Source organism: Chaetodon auriga, chromosome 2, assembly GCF_051107435.1.
Source record: "Chaetodon auriga isolate fChaAug3 chromosome 2, fChaAug3.hap1, whole genome shotgun sequence".
Classification (NCBI taxonomy): domain Eukaryota; kingdom Metazoa; phylum Chordata; class Actinopteri; order Chaetodontiformes; family Chaetodontidae; genus Chaetodon; species Chaetodon auriga.
Genome location: NC_135075.1, coordinates 5,381,232 through 5,399,039, shown reverse-complemented (window position 1 = coordinate 5,399,039; position 17,808 = coordinate 5,381,232). Strand labels below are relative to the sequence as shown.

General features: G+C 40.5%; 1 protein-coding gene across 1 annotated transcript in view; it reads right to left on the bottom strand.

Annotated features, from left to right (window-relative positions):
- Positions 1–13,476: 13,476 nt before the first annotated feature.
- Positions 13,477–17,808, bottom strand: part of klhdc8a (kelch domain containing 8A) — a 37,745-nt gene continuing 33,413 nt past the window's right edge. Inside the window, exon 9 of the mRNA XM_076744929.1 lies at positions 13,477–14,825. Coding sequence (XP_076601044.1) covers positions 14,772–14,825 — 54 coding nt within the window. The 3' untranslated portion in view covers positions 13,477–14,771. The remainder of the gene's footprint in view (positions 14,826–17,808) is intronic.

The window sequence follows — 17,808 nt, the reverse complement described above, 5'->3', positions numbered from 1 at the left end:
GCTACTGGTAATCAGAAGTAAAAGGATATTCTGTAAGTGTTTCTATAAATATATGAAATTGTGGTGTTGGTCAAATAGGAAAATACTCCAAAAGAAGTAATGAAGAGTAAAAACAAAAACAATCATTACATCAGTGTTTCATTTTATTTTTAACATGTTCATCTTCACAAATACTGAAAAGGTGTTTTGCAGTGTGTTAAAGATCAGCAGTTGATCAACTTATACAAAAAGCAAAATGTGCTTTAAATGTTTTTCTCTTTTACTTGTTCAGTGGAAAAATCCAGTCTGTCTTGGACTTGAACAAGTGCATTGAAATCTGGCTGAATGTCTGCATTCTCTTCAAAAAACAGTTCACTTTTTCCAGCCATTTTGTGGGGTGTGACATAACTTGCCTTGACTGCTGCATCTCTGGATGAGCAAAGTTTAGTAAAAAGTCCTTGTTGATTTTGCAGCTTAGCTAGCAAAGCATCCGACTCCCTCGCGCGCTCTGGATCAGACAGCTTCTTGTATTTCGCCTCGTGTTTGGTCGTAGTGGCGATTCAAACTGTAATCCTTGAACACAGCGACCCGTGTACCACAAACTGAGCTCACGGCTTTACCTTTGACTTCTGTGCAGAAATATTTAGCCTCCATGTCTTGTTGAAAACGCGACATTCGGTATCAAGTTTTCTTTGTTTGGCGTGAGCTGACATTTTTGGGGCTAGCTGGCCAGCATCACTTGTAGCTGTTCACCCATGCACGTGCGTTTTTACATCAATTTAAAAAAAAAAAAAAAAAGGCACGTTTTTCAAAATAAAAGCAACACAGCTGTAGTGCGTGCACAGCAGGGCTAGGGCTGACTACTTTTTCGTTTATGTTCTAATTTACAATTGACCACATGGGGCCGGACAGGGATGCCCTAAGGGCCAGATGTGGCCCGCGGGCCGTAAAATGCCCAGGTCGGATTTAGACATTTGTGCTGGGTGTTTTGGAAAAAGCAAAACCAATCTGAAACTGAGGCTACCATGGAGACCAAGTTATGGTGAGGCTATAGTAGCAAAAGCATTACTATTACAAACCATAATACAACTGTAATAATAATAATAATCAGTAATGCAGTACTCCTCACAGTCACTGATATGATATAGTAACTTATTACGTTCAATGACAGTAACTAGTAATACGTAATGCATTACATTTTGAAAGTATAACTTGCCCAACAGTGTTCTATAGCTACAAAATGCTCCACACTGTTCAACAGCTAATCACTAACTTTGTCCCAGCTGCTGGGTTGGGAGGCGGTGGTACTGGCCACCTCTGAATTTCAACTGGCCACCGCAAGTGCCACCCCTGTGTATGATTGGCTATCTGCCCAGTGAGAGACAGGAACTGAGATCAAACCAACTGTTTGATGAGTGTATTTGAATGTACATTGTTCTCCTTTGTATGTGGACATAATGTTGCCTAAATGTGGAGGTACCGTTTCTTTTGGAAGGCTTAATGATAAACTATGGAAGCTTTATGCTAAATGTATATGGTGCCACTCTCCTGTATTGTGATTGATGGGACTATTTACCTTTTCAATAATAATCTTAAAAACAGTACTGTAAGAAACTGTGATTTAAAGTAGGAATTCAAGTAGATATGAGAAATGGTAAATTAGTGCTATTGTGATATGTGTGTGCACATGTATTTTACTTACTTCTGTATACGTCAGGGCCTCTCTTGGACCACCCCAGTCAAAAAAGTCTTGACAAGCCACTGCCTCAAAGGTTTCACAATCTGTACAGCGTATGACCCTTTCTATCATCAGAGATCAGTGAAACTTAATCAATACAGTTAAGTTGTGGGCAATAACCAAAATAATGAGCTGAAAGATGCTAAAACGCTCCATAGAGTTGAGGAGAACTGTAGAGTTGGGTGATAAATTCCGTTTGTAACAAGCAAGGCATTTAACATTACATTTGGTCATTCAATCTGTAGTGAATATAGAAATATTAGCGGCTTTAAGCCTTCAGTATTTTCTCTTGCATCTGTGTTAAGGGGCTAACTGGTGAGCCCAGGAGCAGACACAGACACACAGCGACAGGGATGATATTTGAGGTAATTAATCCTGGGGACAAATGAGATGGAAATGTGAGCTGCGCAGGTCCAGAGCAGAATCTGGAGAGCTGCTGGGCTGAGCTGGAATCTGAGGCTGGGGAGCAGATCAGAGGAGAAGAAGGGACAGGAGACAGAGACCGGAGCAGAGGAGACGAAACTGCAGGGAGAGGAGAAATAGGATGAGACTGAAGATAACGGGCTGCAACAGGTTCACTAGATATAAATGGGCAAAAATGACTTGAAGCATAGCAACACTCACTGGCAGCAGAGTGGACGATGTGCTGAGGTGGAAGTGGCAGAGCTGAGGCCTTGATGATAGATTGAAGATGGGATGCAGCTGGTACACCTGTCTCCACTCATACAATCACACAGAAAGAGAGAGACAGACAGGAGCACAGCGAAGGGAAACATGAGGAGACACGAGGGAGAAAACTGGGATGCATCATGCCCTATGTGATATTTATTTCTCTAACAGTGTGAGCACATTGGTCTTGCCTTCTAGATCTGATGGTATTTGTTTGCCATTGCACCCACTGTGTTTTTTTGCTTTTCTTTTTTTACATTTCTATATATGGTCCTTGATTAGATGTTATATTTGCATAATAAAAAGTTCTATAGGAATACTGGAACTGTTTTTCATCCAGGGACTGCATATTGTGTAGTGTATTTCGTGTGTTATCTGACAGATAAATTGTATGATGCCTCAGCCTCCTAATGTGGTTCCTAGGAGAGCAGCAGCTCTAACAACGTCCCCAGAGGACCTGCAGCTTTGTTGTGCTGTTTGCCTGTTGCTATACAGCCGCTCAGCTCACCATCAGCGGCCGCTCAGAGTGCAGAGGCTGCAATCCATCCACATCCTCCCATGCTGGCAAAGCGGTGAGCTGAGCCAGTCTGCTCACAGCGTAAACATCTGGTAACAACAGGGGAATGAGAGTCGGTTACACCACTGCACGCTGCGGTCTCTGGGTGGATTTGTTAGGTGCTTTTACGTAGACTCATAGATGAGCAGATCGTTGTGACTTGTTTGCACTCTCTTTATTACTCATCTAGGCTTTTGTGATTTTGCATATTCCTCTGACGTACACATACAAATATGGCCTGCGCAAGAAGAGTGACAGGAAATGGAATGAGCATGTGTCTTTCCTGGGAGTGAATATTCTGTGTTACTAACTGTTACTGTTGTTGTTTTGTTACTAACTAAATTTAAAGAAAGAGTTTAACATTTTGAATTGCTTTCTCGCAGTGAGTTAGATGTTCACACTGATACCGCGTCTTAATGTTCATGTGAAATGACTACCAGCACGCAGATAAATTAGCTTAGCCTGTGCAGGTGCTCGGAGGGGGATTTTGTTGCTTTTGGACAGAGCCAGGCTGCCTGTTTCCAGTCTTTGTACTAAGCTAAGGCTGTAGCTTCATACCTGTCATCAAACTCTCGGCAAGCAAATACATGAATTTCCCAAAAAGTTAAACTCTGCAACATTCAACTTTTGGATTATTACATGGCATATATGAGAGATTTTGGACCTGTGATAAACTATCATGCTTTACAGACACAGAGCTGAACTGAAACTTGTTTATTTAGTTTTTTATGCTGCACTTGGATACATGAATGAATCATCACTGTTAAGTGAGTAAGACAGAAAAGACCCCTGCTTTATTTCCTCCTGAAGAAGTCTTCATGCTGGGTCTGTGCCAAGAAGCAGGTGTTCTCAGTTGGCTGATCAGTTCTGATGACTTTAACTGAAACTGCTCTGTTTACAGAAGACCTACCCTTAATTTTAGGGGCGTTTTCTGGCTTTTGTCAAGGAGAGATTTCCAGAGAAAATAAAAACACAGCATACTAAAAATTCATTTAGTTTGTTACTGCCAGTCAAGCAGTTTCAAATCATATAAAGAAAATTAGGGACATCTTCAAGGAGAATTTCTATGACTTAAAAAAAAAAATAAAAAATTCTAACTGGTCAAAGCTGTTACGTTCATCACTGTTTCATATTGATGCATTCTGTGGAGACAAGACATGAGGCGCTGTTTAAGATCTCATGGCTACAGACAAAGACTGCAGAATGTCTGCGATCTCCTGTTAGTCAGCACTCACTCAAGCCAACACATGCCAATATATGATGTTTTAACAAACTGTGTATTCAAAAGAAAGTTAGATTTTACACAGTAATGCTCTGTAATATTTGAAAAGTATTTATTTCCAAATATTTACGTTCCAAAAATGTATGAACCAACAGAAAATAGTGAACAGTTACTGGGAAAAACTTTTTTTTTTTTTTTTTCATATTTTTCATATTTGAAAACCAAATGAAAAATACAATAATCCAACATCGTGCTAAAAAATTGATTATAATACCAGTAGTAAGGGTCCAAGGATAGCAAAGATGTTTCATCCATCTGACAACAATCTCTCCCTTTCTCGCTTCCCCCCCAACACACAATCATTAAACAACTTTAAATGTTGTCACAGACGCATCTGAGCTGAACAATTCTGTCATTCATTGATTGGGCAGGATGTGGTTTTGGCAGCATATCAACTAAAAAGTATTAGTTAACCAAAAATGTACATACATTCACTGACAGTGATTGAAAGTCTAACTGCAATTTTATATCTATTTTATTTCCTTTCAAACAGCAGTAGCACAGTGCTGAATGAATATATAACTAGCACAGATCCGTCAAACTGCATGAAAACAGAATGGTATCTACATTTTACAGAGTCTGTGCAGGATGGTTGGGGTCGTGTGGTAATGAGCCAGCACATACAATACCAGGACCATGAAGCTGAAGCAGCTAACAGGAATTCAGCCATCATTAACTCTATTACACCTGTGCTCTTCCCACTGTGACATGTCAAAATGTCCTGTTTACTTTGATGAAGTCATTCCATGATGTCTGGGTAATGATGTCTTGGTGCTTCTTGGGACCACATGCTGTATGTGATTTCTTCTGTTGTTGTGTTTCCTGATGCTACAGTGGTTTGGTGCTGCACATTGACTGCGGTCCAACAGGAATGTAGGCAGGGAGAATGGAAACTCACGGGTTGTCCCTAAGAGGATTCAGGAGCTAAGAGGATTCCTTTTTAGATTCAGTACACATGATACAGTATTGAGTAAATGAGACATCTTTCAATGAGGCTTTTAATATTCATCACTGACATTTATAACTTACAACAACACTTATAAACCAACCTAAGTAAGACTGCATACTGGTGAGTGTAAAAGCTGTGTCCTAAAATATGTTTCACTATGAATATAGTGAGAGTCTTGTACCAAGCTGCTAATCTTGTGCTTGCTTATACACATGGATTCATGCCTTGCACATTTTGTTGTGGCTTTGGCTTCGTACATGAAAGTTAAATAGTTTTCAAAACCTCTAAAGAATCTTGGACAATGCTCATTTCTAGTTCAAAGCATGAAAACTAGGCACTTTAGTGTTTTGAAAGATTTCCTGGGAAACCAGTCGCACAGCTGCCTTCAAACCTGGGCAAAATAAAACGGTTAGAAGGGCTGCAAAAGAACACATGATGTAATCTATCAGTTGTATTTTAATGGTGCTCAGTCTGAATTTGAAAATCCTGAAGCTCTTTGCTTGGATTATCCCATCGGCGTTTATTCGTCTTTCGTGAGCCGCTCATTTTTTGTTTGTTCCATCTGCAGTTTTGTCACTTTTGTTGCTAATGCTGTCAGTACAGTCAAAACAAGTCAAATGGCACAACCCTGATCTCTTTGTACAACCTGCTGTACGTTTCTCAAAGCTGGGAACAAATGTCTACATTTGTAATGAGGTTATATGGCCTGAAAACAGCACATCACAGCAGATATGAGATCGTATAAATCAATCTGTGGCCCAATACCTACAGTGTTCACTAGCTTACAGCACATAGCTTGATGTTTCTATGGTGATAATTTCCAATTATCGTTGTAATTAGTCTCCACTGTGACTGTACTTTAGATTAAGCTATCTTGTTTTAACCCACATTTTGAATGGCCACAATGTTGCTGTGATATCGTAGTATTAACACATAATAGAACACAACTACCATCACATTCTGACCATGACTACAGCTGATCTCAGAGCTGTGCAGGAGAACTGGTCTAATTGCGCCAGGCAGTCATTAAAGCACATATGTCAAACTCAAGGCCCGCATGGAATGGATGGAATTATCTTTGGCCTGCATGATAATATGTAATTATTATTAGAGCTGGCCCACCGGTATATTGCACGCACCACTAGTACTACAAGTCCCACAATGCACTGCCAGTGCGTTTGCACATCAATCAAAGGCCCGCAAGTGTGAGTCCCTGCCCCACACGTTCATCAGCAGCCTGATGGAGCTCGTTACCCGTGGTCGACTTTCAGCTACCCTCTCCCCCAAAAAACGGCTAAACAGACGGTGGACTTTGAAAACAGAGGTTTTCAAGGCAGGTGGGAGGCAGAGTATGTGTTCGTGGATATGAAGGACAAAGCTGTTTGTCTTCTGTGTGGAGACAGTGTGGCTGTAATGAAAGAATATCACGTACAAAGACACTATGAAACGAAACACCATGACAGGTAAATTACTCTGGAAAAGTTGCATAAAGAGCCATAAGAAATGAATGCAACTGATTTTTCTTGTATTAATGTTTAATGTTGTTGTTTATAGATAAAAAAACAGTCTTTTAAGATGTGTTAGTTCAGGCTTAGGTATCTGGCTTAGACTGCTGTGCATCAGAGAGCAGCACACTCAGGTCTAATATATGTTGACATTTTTGCACTCTTTGGGCATTTTTGGTTTTTGTTTGAAGGAAATTATTTTTTTTGGCTGTTGTTTGCCTATGGGAGAATGTTTTCATTGGAAATTACTGTGGAAAGCTGCAGATAAAGTCATATGAAATGAATGCAACTGATTTTTCATTTATTTAATGATTAATGTTGTTTTATAGGCAGTAACTTATAGGCTGTGTTAAAATTGAACCAGTCCTGGAACATTTTTTTTAAATTTTGGCCCACTGTGTATTTGAGTTTGACACCCCTGCATTTAAGGAATCATTGTATTATAAAACTCCTCAGATATTTGATAAAATGGAGGCAGGATGCAGATGTCGAACTACACAACATGACACATCCCCACTTCCTGTTTGGGCAGGAAGTTAAATGAGCAACTGACCAATAGCAGCAAACAATGGAGCGGAAGCACTTGCACTCATCTCTGGGTTGGTGGTTCAAAAGTGTCCTTGGGCTCTGTCACCATCAGTGTGTGTGTGTGTGTGTGTGTGTGTGTGTGTGTGTGTGTGTGTGTGTGTGTGTGTGTGCTTTGTCCATTAATGTAGTCCATTTACCATAAGAGGTTGAGAAGACAGCATTCATCCAGTGAGAAGATGAAGCGTAACGTTACACTGTAAGCTGCAGGGACAGGACATGGAACAGTGTGACCCCACACATTTGGCAACTGGTCTGTGTAACTGCTTCACATATGAATGATCTTTGCTTTAGGTTCAGAAATCTGCCTGACGACAGCACTGAATGGATGTTTGTTTTAAAGTGAAAAAAGAACACCTGTGGCACTAAGTGGAGACAGAAATAGCTGACTGAAAGATGATGTTTAAGCCTGTCCTGAGGTCTGGTTACGTGTGGACATACAGTGTAGTATGGGTCCTTCTGGTGGTTAATGATCCTCCAGCCTCCTTTTCCAAACCAGGAAGTGAGGTGAGAACGGAAGACAAAACAGTGTTGGGCCCCAGCAACGCCTCGGCAGAGTGGCTGTCCCTGGCAACGTCCAGGCGGTCTGTGCCAGTTTTGGGCCACTTCTGTCCTTGGGCTTCTTTGAGCCCAGAAGAATGTCAGGGGGGAGATTTGGAAACCTTCCCTCAGCTCAGGATGAATGGCTGTCCAGCGAATACACTCCCCCACTCTCTCTCCCATCCCCTCCATCCTCTCGCCTCAACACACAGAAAACTGCAACAAGCCTGAGCTTGAGTCTTCACTTCTTCTCCTCATTCTCCAGAGAGTCATTACATCCAACAGAGAGAGTGCTGACACTAAAATCATCCAGTCACTTTATTCCATCAGCTAAATGAGCTTTTGAGGGCTTATTTTTGTAGTTTTGATCACCACCTCACTGAGTTAAATATTGAGATCTGGAAACAAAGCAAAATCACTGAGAGAAGTCAAAGAGAGAATTGCTACCCTGCTCTATGATCCCTTGTCTTGCAGGTTGGGGTGGTTTATCAAGTCTCCCCACAGACCAACACCCTGGTTCAGCTTGGACTAGTTTACTGAAGTTGTGTGTGCTCCTAGTTTTTCTGTGCAATGGATTATTAGTGATGTTTGGGGGGCACTAACTTTTGGTAACTCTGGTACTTTTGGCAGGACGCTGCACACGAGGTGAAATTTGTCCTCCGCATTTCACCCATCCTGGTCGTCCCTCCTCCGCGGCAGACCAGGAGCGGTGGGCAGCCAGCCCGGCGCCCGGGGACCCATCTTCGCCGTCACCATTGGTCAGGTGGTGATCTTCTTGCATGTTTTTAGTGGGGGTATATATTTTTACGGAGGATACCCCAGGTGAACACGGGGAGACTCCACACAGACTTTTTTTTTTGCAGCAGGCACCGAAGGCATGGTGGAGGACACACCCCCGGTGCCCGCAGCGAGAATCGAACCCGGGACCTTCTTGATTGTGAGGCGACAGTGTTTCCACCGTGCCACCTTTACCACCTGCATGATCGTCTAACCACTTGTGCCTCATTGGTCCCACATCTCAGCAATAATTTTGGTGACTGCAATATTATCACAACCAATAGAAACGATTGGGTGGAACTCCAAAAATAAAACCCGCTTAAACTGGGATTACCCTTGACAGCTGTCACATTCAGCTAATATCATTTCACCTTGCGCTCATTTATTTTGTGACTTTTGTCTCATTCTTCAGTTTTGAACACGTTTGTATACATCTAGGGAGCTGCATGATATCACCATATGAGAGAAAATTCAGTGCATCAGTGAGATGACAAAGGTACAAAAAAGTATGGACTAAACTCTTGATGGGAGACTGTTGGAAAAATATAGATGCAAGTTTTTCAAATCATACCACAGACTGCAACCATGTATACCAAGAATGACAACTACTGCTATATATTTCTGTTCCTACTAAAAACTGTGCAGATGAAATGAATGTCCTGACCTTTGACCCCGGGCTCTTGTAATGAATGAGCTGTGACCTTCCAAATAGCTGTACCAGCAAATACAACATACTGCCAATGTTCCAGGGAGAAGGTTTCTGTAAAACACGGAAGAACCAGTATGATGATTAAAAAAGTTACTCATTCAAACAGAAACTCTGCAACATTGAACACTAAACCACATAAATGGAAGAAAAATCAACTTGTGAGATGTTAGGGAATAACCTACAGTCATAACGATTAACTGCCGCTCCTATGTGTGCTGGTAGGAGTATGTGTGTGTGTGTGTGTGTGCGTGTGTGTGTATGTATGGGTGGGTGAAGAGTAACCTCCTGCAGGCAGCACATGGTTCATCCATTAAAGGAAAACAGACATCATCATAACATCATGGAGAGATGGAAAATTGGACAATGGGGGCAGAAATTGTTTGTTTGAGGTCAGAGAGGTGTGTGAAGCACATGCCTTCTCAGAAAAGACCACTAGTGTTTTTGCAAGTTTTAGCCTGTTGCCCACTTGCTACAGCTCGTGGACTCGAGGATGATTAGTTTTCACCAGTTCAAATGCAGTAAGACAATCAACATGCAAAGACTCGCAAGAGTTGGGTAATCCATTACAATGAATGTCATGCCTGCTTCTGTCATTTGGTTTTGTATAGCAGCACATTAGTACACACAGCCTGACTTATGAAGTGTGTAAGTCATGTTGATTTCCATAGCATACTGGAAATAGTTGGAAAGACAAAACACAAACAGAGAGAGTCTTTGAAAAATGGCTGATGGTAATAATATACATTTGCAAAAAGAAGGACCCTTTAATAATGTTGGTAACTTGAGGCTGGTGGAAGGGTAGACGACGCTAGATGCTGCTGGAGTGTGTATGTGATTATACTTTATTTATCTTAGCGCACATGTGTGCTTGTCTTCCCTTAAACTCATTAATTTTGTCCAATAGAATTTGTTCTTGCACCCTTGCAGGAGTGTTTGTTCTCTTAAAGTTAAAGTTGAGCTTGTGCTTACTTTAAGTATTTCCTTTCATGCTGCTCTATACATAACAACAACAATAATAAATATATTGTTGTAAGGCTTTTCAATGTACTCAAAAATACTTTACAAAATAAAAGGTTGAAAAACTATTCTTCTTTTAAAAGAATGTTCAACATTTTGGGAAATATGCAGATTCACTTACTTGCCAAGAGATTGCTGTACAATATGAAGTTATGTCCAGGAGGCATTTGCTTAGTTTAGCACGGACACTGGAGCCAGGTCACCAGGTTCTGTCTGAAGGTGACAAAATCCACCTCCCAGCACCTTCAAAGCTGACTGATTAACATTATATCTTGTGGGTTTAATCTGTATACGAACTTAAGTGTTAACACAGTGTGTTGTGGTTATGTGCCAGAATACTGTATTTACTTATAATACTTTATTTACTTAACCAGTGAGGTTAACCTCACGGAGACAGCAAGACTCAAGCAACTGGAAATTAGAGAAGTCTATTTGGGAAACTCGTCAGCAACCATTGACATGCATTTATCATCAACGTCAAGACATAATGTGATAAAAGATTACATCCACTCAGAGGTTTTGCCACATTTTGACATTTGCTTCCCCATTTACAGTCTTTATGCTAAGCTAAGCTAACAGTCTGTGGCAAAGTCTCAAACTACCACATTAATACTTTAGTAAATATACTTTCAGCTGGTAATTTTTCCTTATAATGAGAACTTTTCATCACTTTCAATTTCACTTTTTCTAAAGTAGGATTTTGAATTTTTACTTGGAATGGAATATTTTTACAGTGTTGCATCGCTGCTTTTACTTGAGTAAAGAATCTGATTACTTCTTCTACCAACGTCTTATCCACATCAGACTTGTTTGCTGTGTGTGTGCCTTCAGTTTTTCCATGTGGGCAGGATGTCCTCTACTATTTTTGTCCAAAAAAAAAAAAGAAAAAAAAAAAAAAAGAAAACATCACTGAAGTCATGGGCCTTAATTGTGATGTAAATGTAATGTCAGTGTAGTAATTACATCAGTTTAGTACAGTATTTCATACTTTTACTTTTGCTTTGTAAAATATATTTTTATCTTAACTCTTTATCATAAATCATGTGAGTAGAGTGAGCCAGTTAGATACCAGCTTTCACCATGTACTTTGACCAGACTACCCTCCACTGCCCTTACACCCACCACCATGCACCCATACTCTGATACACACTGGTCCTTTCCTGCTATTTGAATATGTAACACCCACAAATTATGCAACACATTAGGAAACATGTGTTCAGATCAAATATGACCTGTTAGCAGAGAAAGGCAGGATTCACGATGGTGCACTGATGCAATTCATTCTTTGAAATCCCTCTCTGTGTGCTGTAAACTCACAGTAATACATACAGGTATGAGAAAGACACTCGGAGCTGACGTAAAGCAGAGGCTGCAGTTTGCAGAAGCCGACACTTCCAAGAAAACACAAAAAGATGTGTAACATAAAGAAAAGCCAATCATGTCTTGACACAAAGCATTAGTCAATTACAGTATTAGCTTTTCCACTTCGAAGGATACATCTTATTTGAAAATGAACAGTCAGACTCAACCTAAAGATATCTTGAGTAAGCTGATTACTTCGATTTCTCCCCGAATGGTCAAGTGAGGGTTGCTAGTTCAGGCTAATAACCGTCCCCCATTGTGTCTCTCTGCTGTTATGCCAGGGCAATTACTTTGACCGAGTTAATGTGGAAAAAACACAGAGAGGAATACAGTGGCCATGGAGAGCAGTCACAAATGCAGCCAGCCTCACTTGAATGCAATCAACCCATTTTAGACTGGATGATGTCTAAAATAAGTGTGTGTGTGTGTGTGTGTGTGTGTTGGGGAGGTGGGGGGTCATTTACAGAGCAAATTTCAATCCTTAGTGGGCAGTAGAGAGAGCCTCGGATGGAGAGGAAGCAGTGAATAAGCATTACCTAACAAGCCTTTCCAACCATGACTAAAGCTGCCTGTGACACTGTGAGGGCAGCAGTTACTGCTCCATTACCTTATATCCTTAGTATATAGAGGACCTTATTAAAACTTACAGTTTGTTTGCTTTTTGTAAGATGAACAATCACATCACCATTAAAACAGGTTTCCGTACATATATCAGTTTGCATCATCGTTAAGACCTGCATGGAGTCCTATACTGTCTCTGGCTGTCTGAAATTCAACTGTAAATTCAGTGTGTTGCTGGTTCAAGCTGTTGCCTTCAGTTGTGTGCAAGACCCAACCTCTTCAATCACTGTTTTTAAGGTTAGTAGCTCAGAGTTACGACTTCATGATTGTGTCCATGGGATTTGTGGCCTTTAATGAGGAAGTTATGTAGGGCGTACTGCATCGTCTGAGCTTGTTATGGTGCTTTGGTCACCAGTGAGAGGAGCTGCAATGGTGACACAGTCAGTTCAGTTTGAAGATTAGATGCAGTTCATATATCTATGGAACAACAAGGAAAATGACTGTTTAGAAGTGAATTTGTATATGCTATTCACTTTTGAGTATCCTTAACTGTTTTTTACTGTACAACTCACATTGACATCTTACACATGAAATTCCAGGAGGAAACAGCAATTGACGTTCCCCATTTGACACCATTTCAATCAGCTACATGATTTGTATTATCAGCTGCAAGGACGGACATAAAACTGATGCATTTTCAAGTTAAAAGCCATCAATTTGCACCTCTATCAGCTATCAACAAACTCTAACCATGATGTATAGATCATACAGTCTGACGTATTGTAAAAGCCATAAACACACAATGAGTGTGAACTGTTTGACCATAAAACAGACTTTTTTTTTTTTTTTTTTTTTTTTTTTTTTGTAACTCAAGCTACTATAAAAAAAAAAAAATCCACTACCTTATGAATCTGGAGGGCTGTGACCAGATCACTACATGTTAATAGTTAATGATACTTCATCTCTTGTCAGCAGTCATCATTATAGCAACTTGTATTAACTGAAGTACAATTTTGAGAAAATAATTAGAGATTTCTCCTCTCTTTCCCTTACTTGACTTTTCTTAATATAATGTATTCTAGGTTTATGAATATACATATCTGCATATGTAATAATGCACTGTCAGTTCACTGCATCCCTGTGGAGAAGCTAACACTGTGTAATGAGTCAGTGAGAGCCTCGCAAGTGCTTGTGTAGATTCATGTGTGTTCTGACTGCCATCTAGTGGGAAATAAGTGAATAACAAATAACAAAACCAATTTATTTCACTGAATATGACCACTCATACCCTCAGTGTTACATGAAACAATTGAGTGTGGGGCAGATCAGAGATTGATGATGGTGTATGATGAAATAAAATCTTCAGAAGAGAAAGTTTCAACACAATGAAATATTTCACAGCTTAGTTACTGGTTGCACAACAGCCTGTGCCAAAGAGACAAGAGTTTGGCTTTGACTATAATAACAGCAAACACCATACCAGGCAAACACCATACCAGTCAGTAGATTATCTCTGAAGTCACTAAAGAAATCTGTAACATCACAACCTGAGTGAGGTGTTATTAACTAATGATTATTACAGCACAGCACATGTTGCACAAAGCACAAAGGAAACACTGACAAAAAGAGAGCTTGTATTGCTGAAGGAATAAAATGTGTACAATCGATCACACTTCTTACCATCCATTTCTTTGTCTACAACAGCAGTCTGGTAATTACGTAAACAATCACCATATTGTCATTTAATACAGTTCTTTTTTCTATTTTTTTTTCTACAGTTCTATTCAGTGTTTTAAATCATATCTATGATCATACTGACAAATATGCACTGTTACAGCATAGAAGAGTGAGAGTACAGCATTCTCAGTGTAATTACAACAATACATTACACTAGAAATTATTGATGGTAAAATCAACTCATCCTCAGTGTTAATTGCTTTAGTGCAAATTTTGTTACAGTACAGTTTAACAAACACTACCCACCTTCCTTTTTTTGCTAGATAATAAACAGTATACAAATATTGCAGTCATGTCATCAAACTAAATAAAAATCTTTTGTTGAAATCGCACTACCCACAAATGTTCACTTGTTAGCAATCTGCACACAACTAAACACTTGAACAAAGACATAAAACCAAACGTGAAATGCATATAAGACATAAAATAGGTCATCCCTCTATTGTCTGTCTACATTACGAGATATATCAGCTACAAAAGTTCTTCTTCATGTATGCACTACAACGTACAATGCAGAAGTGTCACATACTAAAAGTATCAAGAAACATAACTTGGTATATAGAAAGAGCCAGCTCCTCCATTGTCCGTGTGTGGGGCTCAGTGTCAGTAAAGCCCAGCAGGGGGCAGTGTTATCTGTTACATTACATCATTAAGTCGGGCCTCTCACTCAGACTCATCTCTCTGTTTTTTCAATGCTTCCTACATATTGCACCACAGTCTGATTCAAGAGGGTTCTATAGAGAAGAGGAAGTGGAATCACTGATGTGCTGCATTCACTGATGCGCCTGGTATCAGTTACAACAGGCTACAGACACTCTTCTTCTTTTACATACAAAATCTCGTGGGCCGTGCTGGGAACCTGTGCGAGAGAGAAATAAGGAAAAGATTGGGGGTCAAAGTATTGCACATTTTCATACTGAAATATAATTCAATCCTGATACCTTAAATGAATGAAAATTCTTGCATCTGATTGGCTGGGAGGTGTTTGTTAAAACTGCATTTCTGGATACCTCACATTGTTTAACTACTGCTCTAAATCAGAGAGTCAGGCAGTATTTTTTTAAACTGCAGGAAACCACAGAAACAATTCATGAAACATATCCAGCAGAGAAAGTGATCAATTGTTCAACTGACTAAAAACAAAATAATTTAGACAGTCTTTCCGTTGAAGGTCCAGTGCTTGGAATTCATAAGGATTCATGGGTAAAAATGGAATCTAATATTCATAAGTATGTTTTCATTAGTGTAAAATCATCTGAAAGCAACAATCGTGTTTTTGTTACCTTAGGATGAGCTCTCTATATCTACAGAGGGAGTGGATCCTCCTCTACGGAGTCTTCCATGCTGCACTGTCATGTTTCTACAGTAGCCCAGAATGGACAAAACAAACCCCTTTTTCAAAGCCATCCTTCACACTGGACCTTTAAAAAGTGGCCATGGCACAAGAATGACAAAGTACTGTCCTGATTTAGAAAATGTATTCTCCATATGCAGGTATTAGATATGAAGCACCTTTTTAAAAATGGCTTGAAACTGATAACGTGACGCAGCAGATGGTTTGTTACACAGAGCCATCTGTGAAGTTGTCCTTGGAAATTGTTTGGAAAAGGGCAGGCACTTTCAAAAAAATACTCAGCAGGTGATTGGATGAACCTTCCAGCCTTCAACCTTCAACCAATCAGCTCAACAAAATATATGACGTAGTAGGACTCTTGCTGAAGCCAGTTGTGGGGGAGCAAGAACATCTGTCCCACGGAGTAAAGCCTTTGGTGCTGTTCTTTGCTCTTTTGAGCAAATGAAGAAATACTCTCCACTTTTGATACAGCTGATGCTATGGCAGCATCTAAGCTAACCTCATTAGGGGCTGTCATTGTTGATGTCAAAACAACAGTTGCTTCTCTTGCTGTCATCACATCTAAACCATGCCCATAGCTTCCATAGCTTGAAGTCATGCCTAGGTAAAGAAACTGACACATAAAGTCACAACTCAGACTCAGACAATGTTAGCAGGCTGTTTGTCCACAAGGCGAAGCTGTTCAGTCATTCTTTGACAGTTTGACTAATTTTGTTGCCACCTACAGGCAAGGAAAGTTCAACACTGCAGGAACGTGATGCAGAAAGCAATCATGCTGCAAATCCAGAAACGATGCAAAGTCTAAAATGCACAAAGAAAAATAAATGTAACGTAAAAGAGTTTGGAGAGTTGACACATATTCTCAGAGAAACTTTAAGATTAGAAATACAAGATACCTTTTTCCCTCAGAAGACAAAAGTTACAGCTGGAGAAGAATATGACTTGATTATTAAAAACTAAAGTAAAACTAAATTTAAATGAATACTTCACTTACTTCTTTATCGTGAATTATAACGTTATGTATGAAATCCTCATGTTTTGAATTCTGTAGCTAATCGAGGTAAATTATGATGAGAACTAATTGTGTGTTTGGAGGTGGGTAAAGTCTTCAGATAACTCATACTGAATCTGATATTTACTGTAACAGTGACGATAACAAAAGTCATGGCTTGCTTTTATATATGGCAAAGGAGGAATGTCCACCCATTCATCCATTTTCTGTTGCTTATTCTGGGTCACAGTGGCAGCAGGCTAAGCAAAGTGGTGCAGACATCCCTCTCCCTGCAGCATTTTCCAAATCCTCCTGGGCGATGCCAAAACATTCCAAAAACACATGAGATATCTAATCTCTCCAGCATGTTCTGGGTCTACCCTGGGTCTCCTACCAGTTAGACGTGTTCAGAAAACTTCCAAATGAAGGTGCCCAGGAAGCATCCTGATACCCCCACCAACCTCACCTGGTTCCTTTCAGTGTGAAGGGGAATTGGCTCTAGTCTGAGCTCCTCCTCTCTGTAAGGGTGAGCCCATCCACCCTATGGAGGAAACTAATTTTGGTTGCTCATATGCAGAATCTCAATCTTTCAGTCACTATGCAAAGCTCATGAACATAGGTGAGGCTTGGAACTTAGATTGGCTGGTAAATCAAAAGCTTTGCCGTCTGACTGAGGTCCCTCTTCACCCCAATATCCTGGTACAACAGCCACTTGACCATTGATCCATTTACTGATCTCCTGCTTCATTTGCCTTATTTGGGAAGACCCCAAGATACTTCAATTCCTTCCCAACCAAGAGGAAGCAATCATTTTCCAGCCAAGAACCATGGCTTCAGACTTGGAAGTGCTGACTCTAATCCTGACTGCCTCCCATTTGACAGCACACTGACTCAGTGTGTGCTGAAGGTCATGGTCTAATTAAGTCTACTGAACCACATCATCTGCAAAGAGCAGCAATTCTGAGATTCTCCCAATTCTCCCATGACCCCTCTTGAAAACCCTGGTAAGGTTAAGAGCTGATCCACCATTCCAGGACCAGGATGGAATTACTCCTCTTGGACTTCAGGTTCCACAGTTGGTCTGAGCCTCCTTTCCAGCACAAGCTCTTCCAGGGAGGCTGAGCCATATGATATTCTGATACTTGGAGCATACCCCCTGGTTCCCCTTTTTAAAATATGGGAACCACCACCCTGGTCTGTCATTCCTTGGGTCACCTTCCTCTACACGAATTTGTAAAGGCGTGCCAGCAAAGACAGCCCAACAGTGTCCAGAGGCTTCAGTGTCTCAGGATGGCTTTCATCCACACCTAGTACCTTTCCACTACGATTCCTGTGCCAACCAAGTGGCAAAAGCACCCTTCCTCAGCCTGACTGCATCCCTCACCACTGGTGTCCACCCACAGGATCTCAGGTTGCTGTAATGACAGGCACCAATAACAATAAGTCCAATAACAAAGCATGATTCAGGGCTCAGATAAGGCTGATCACTCCTTCCTA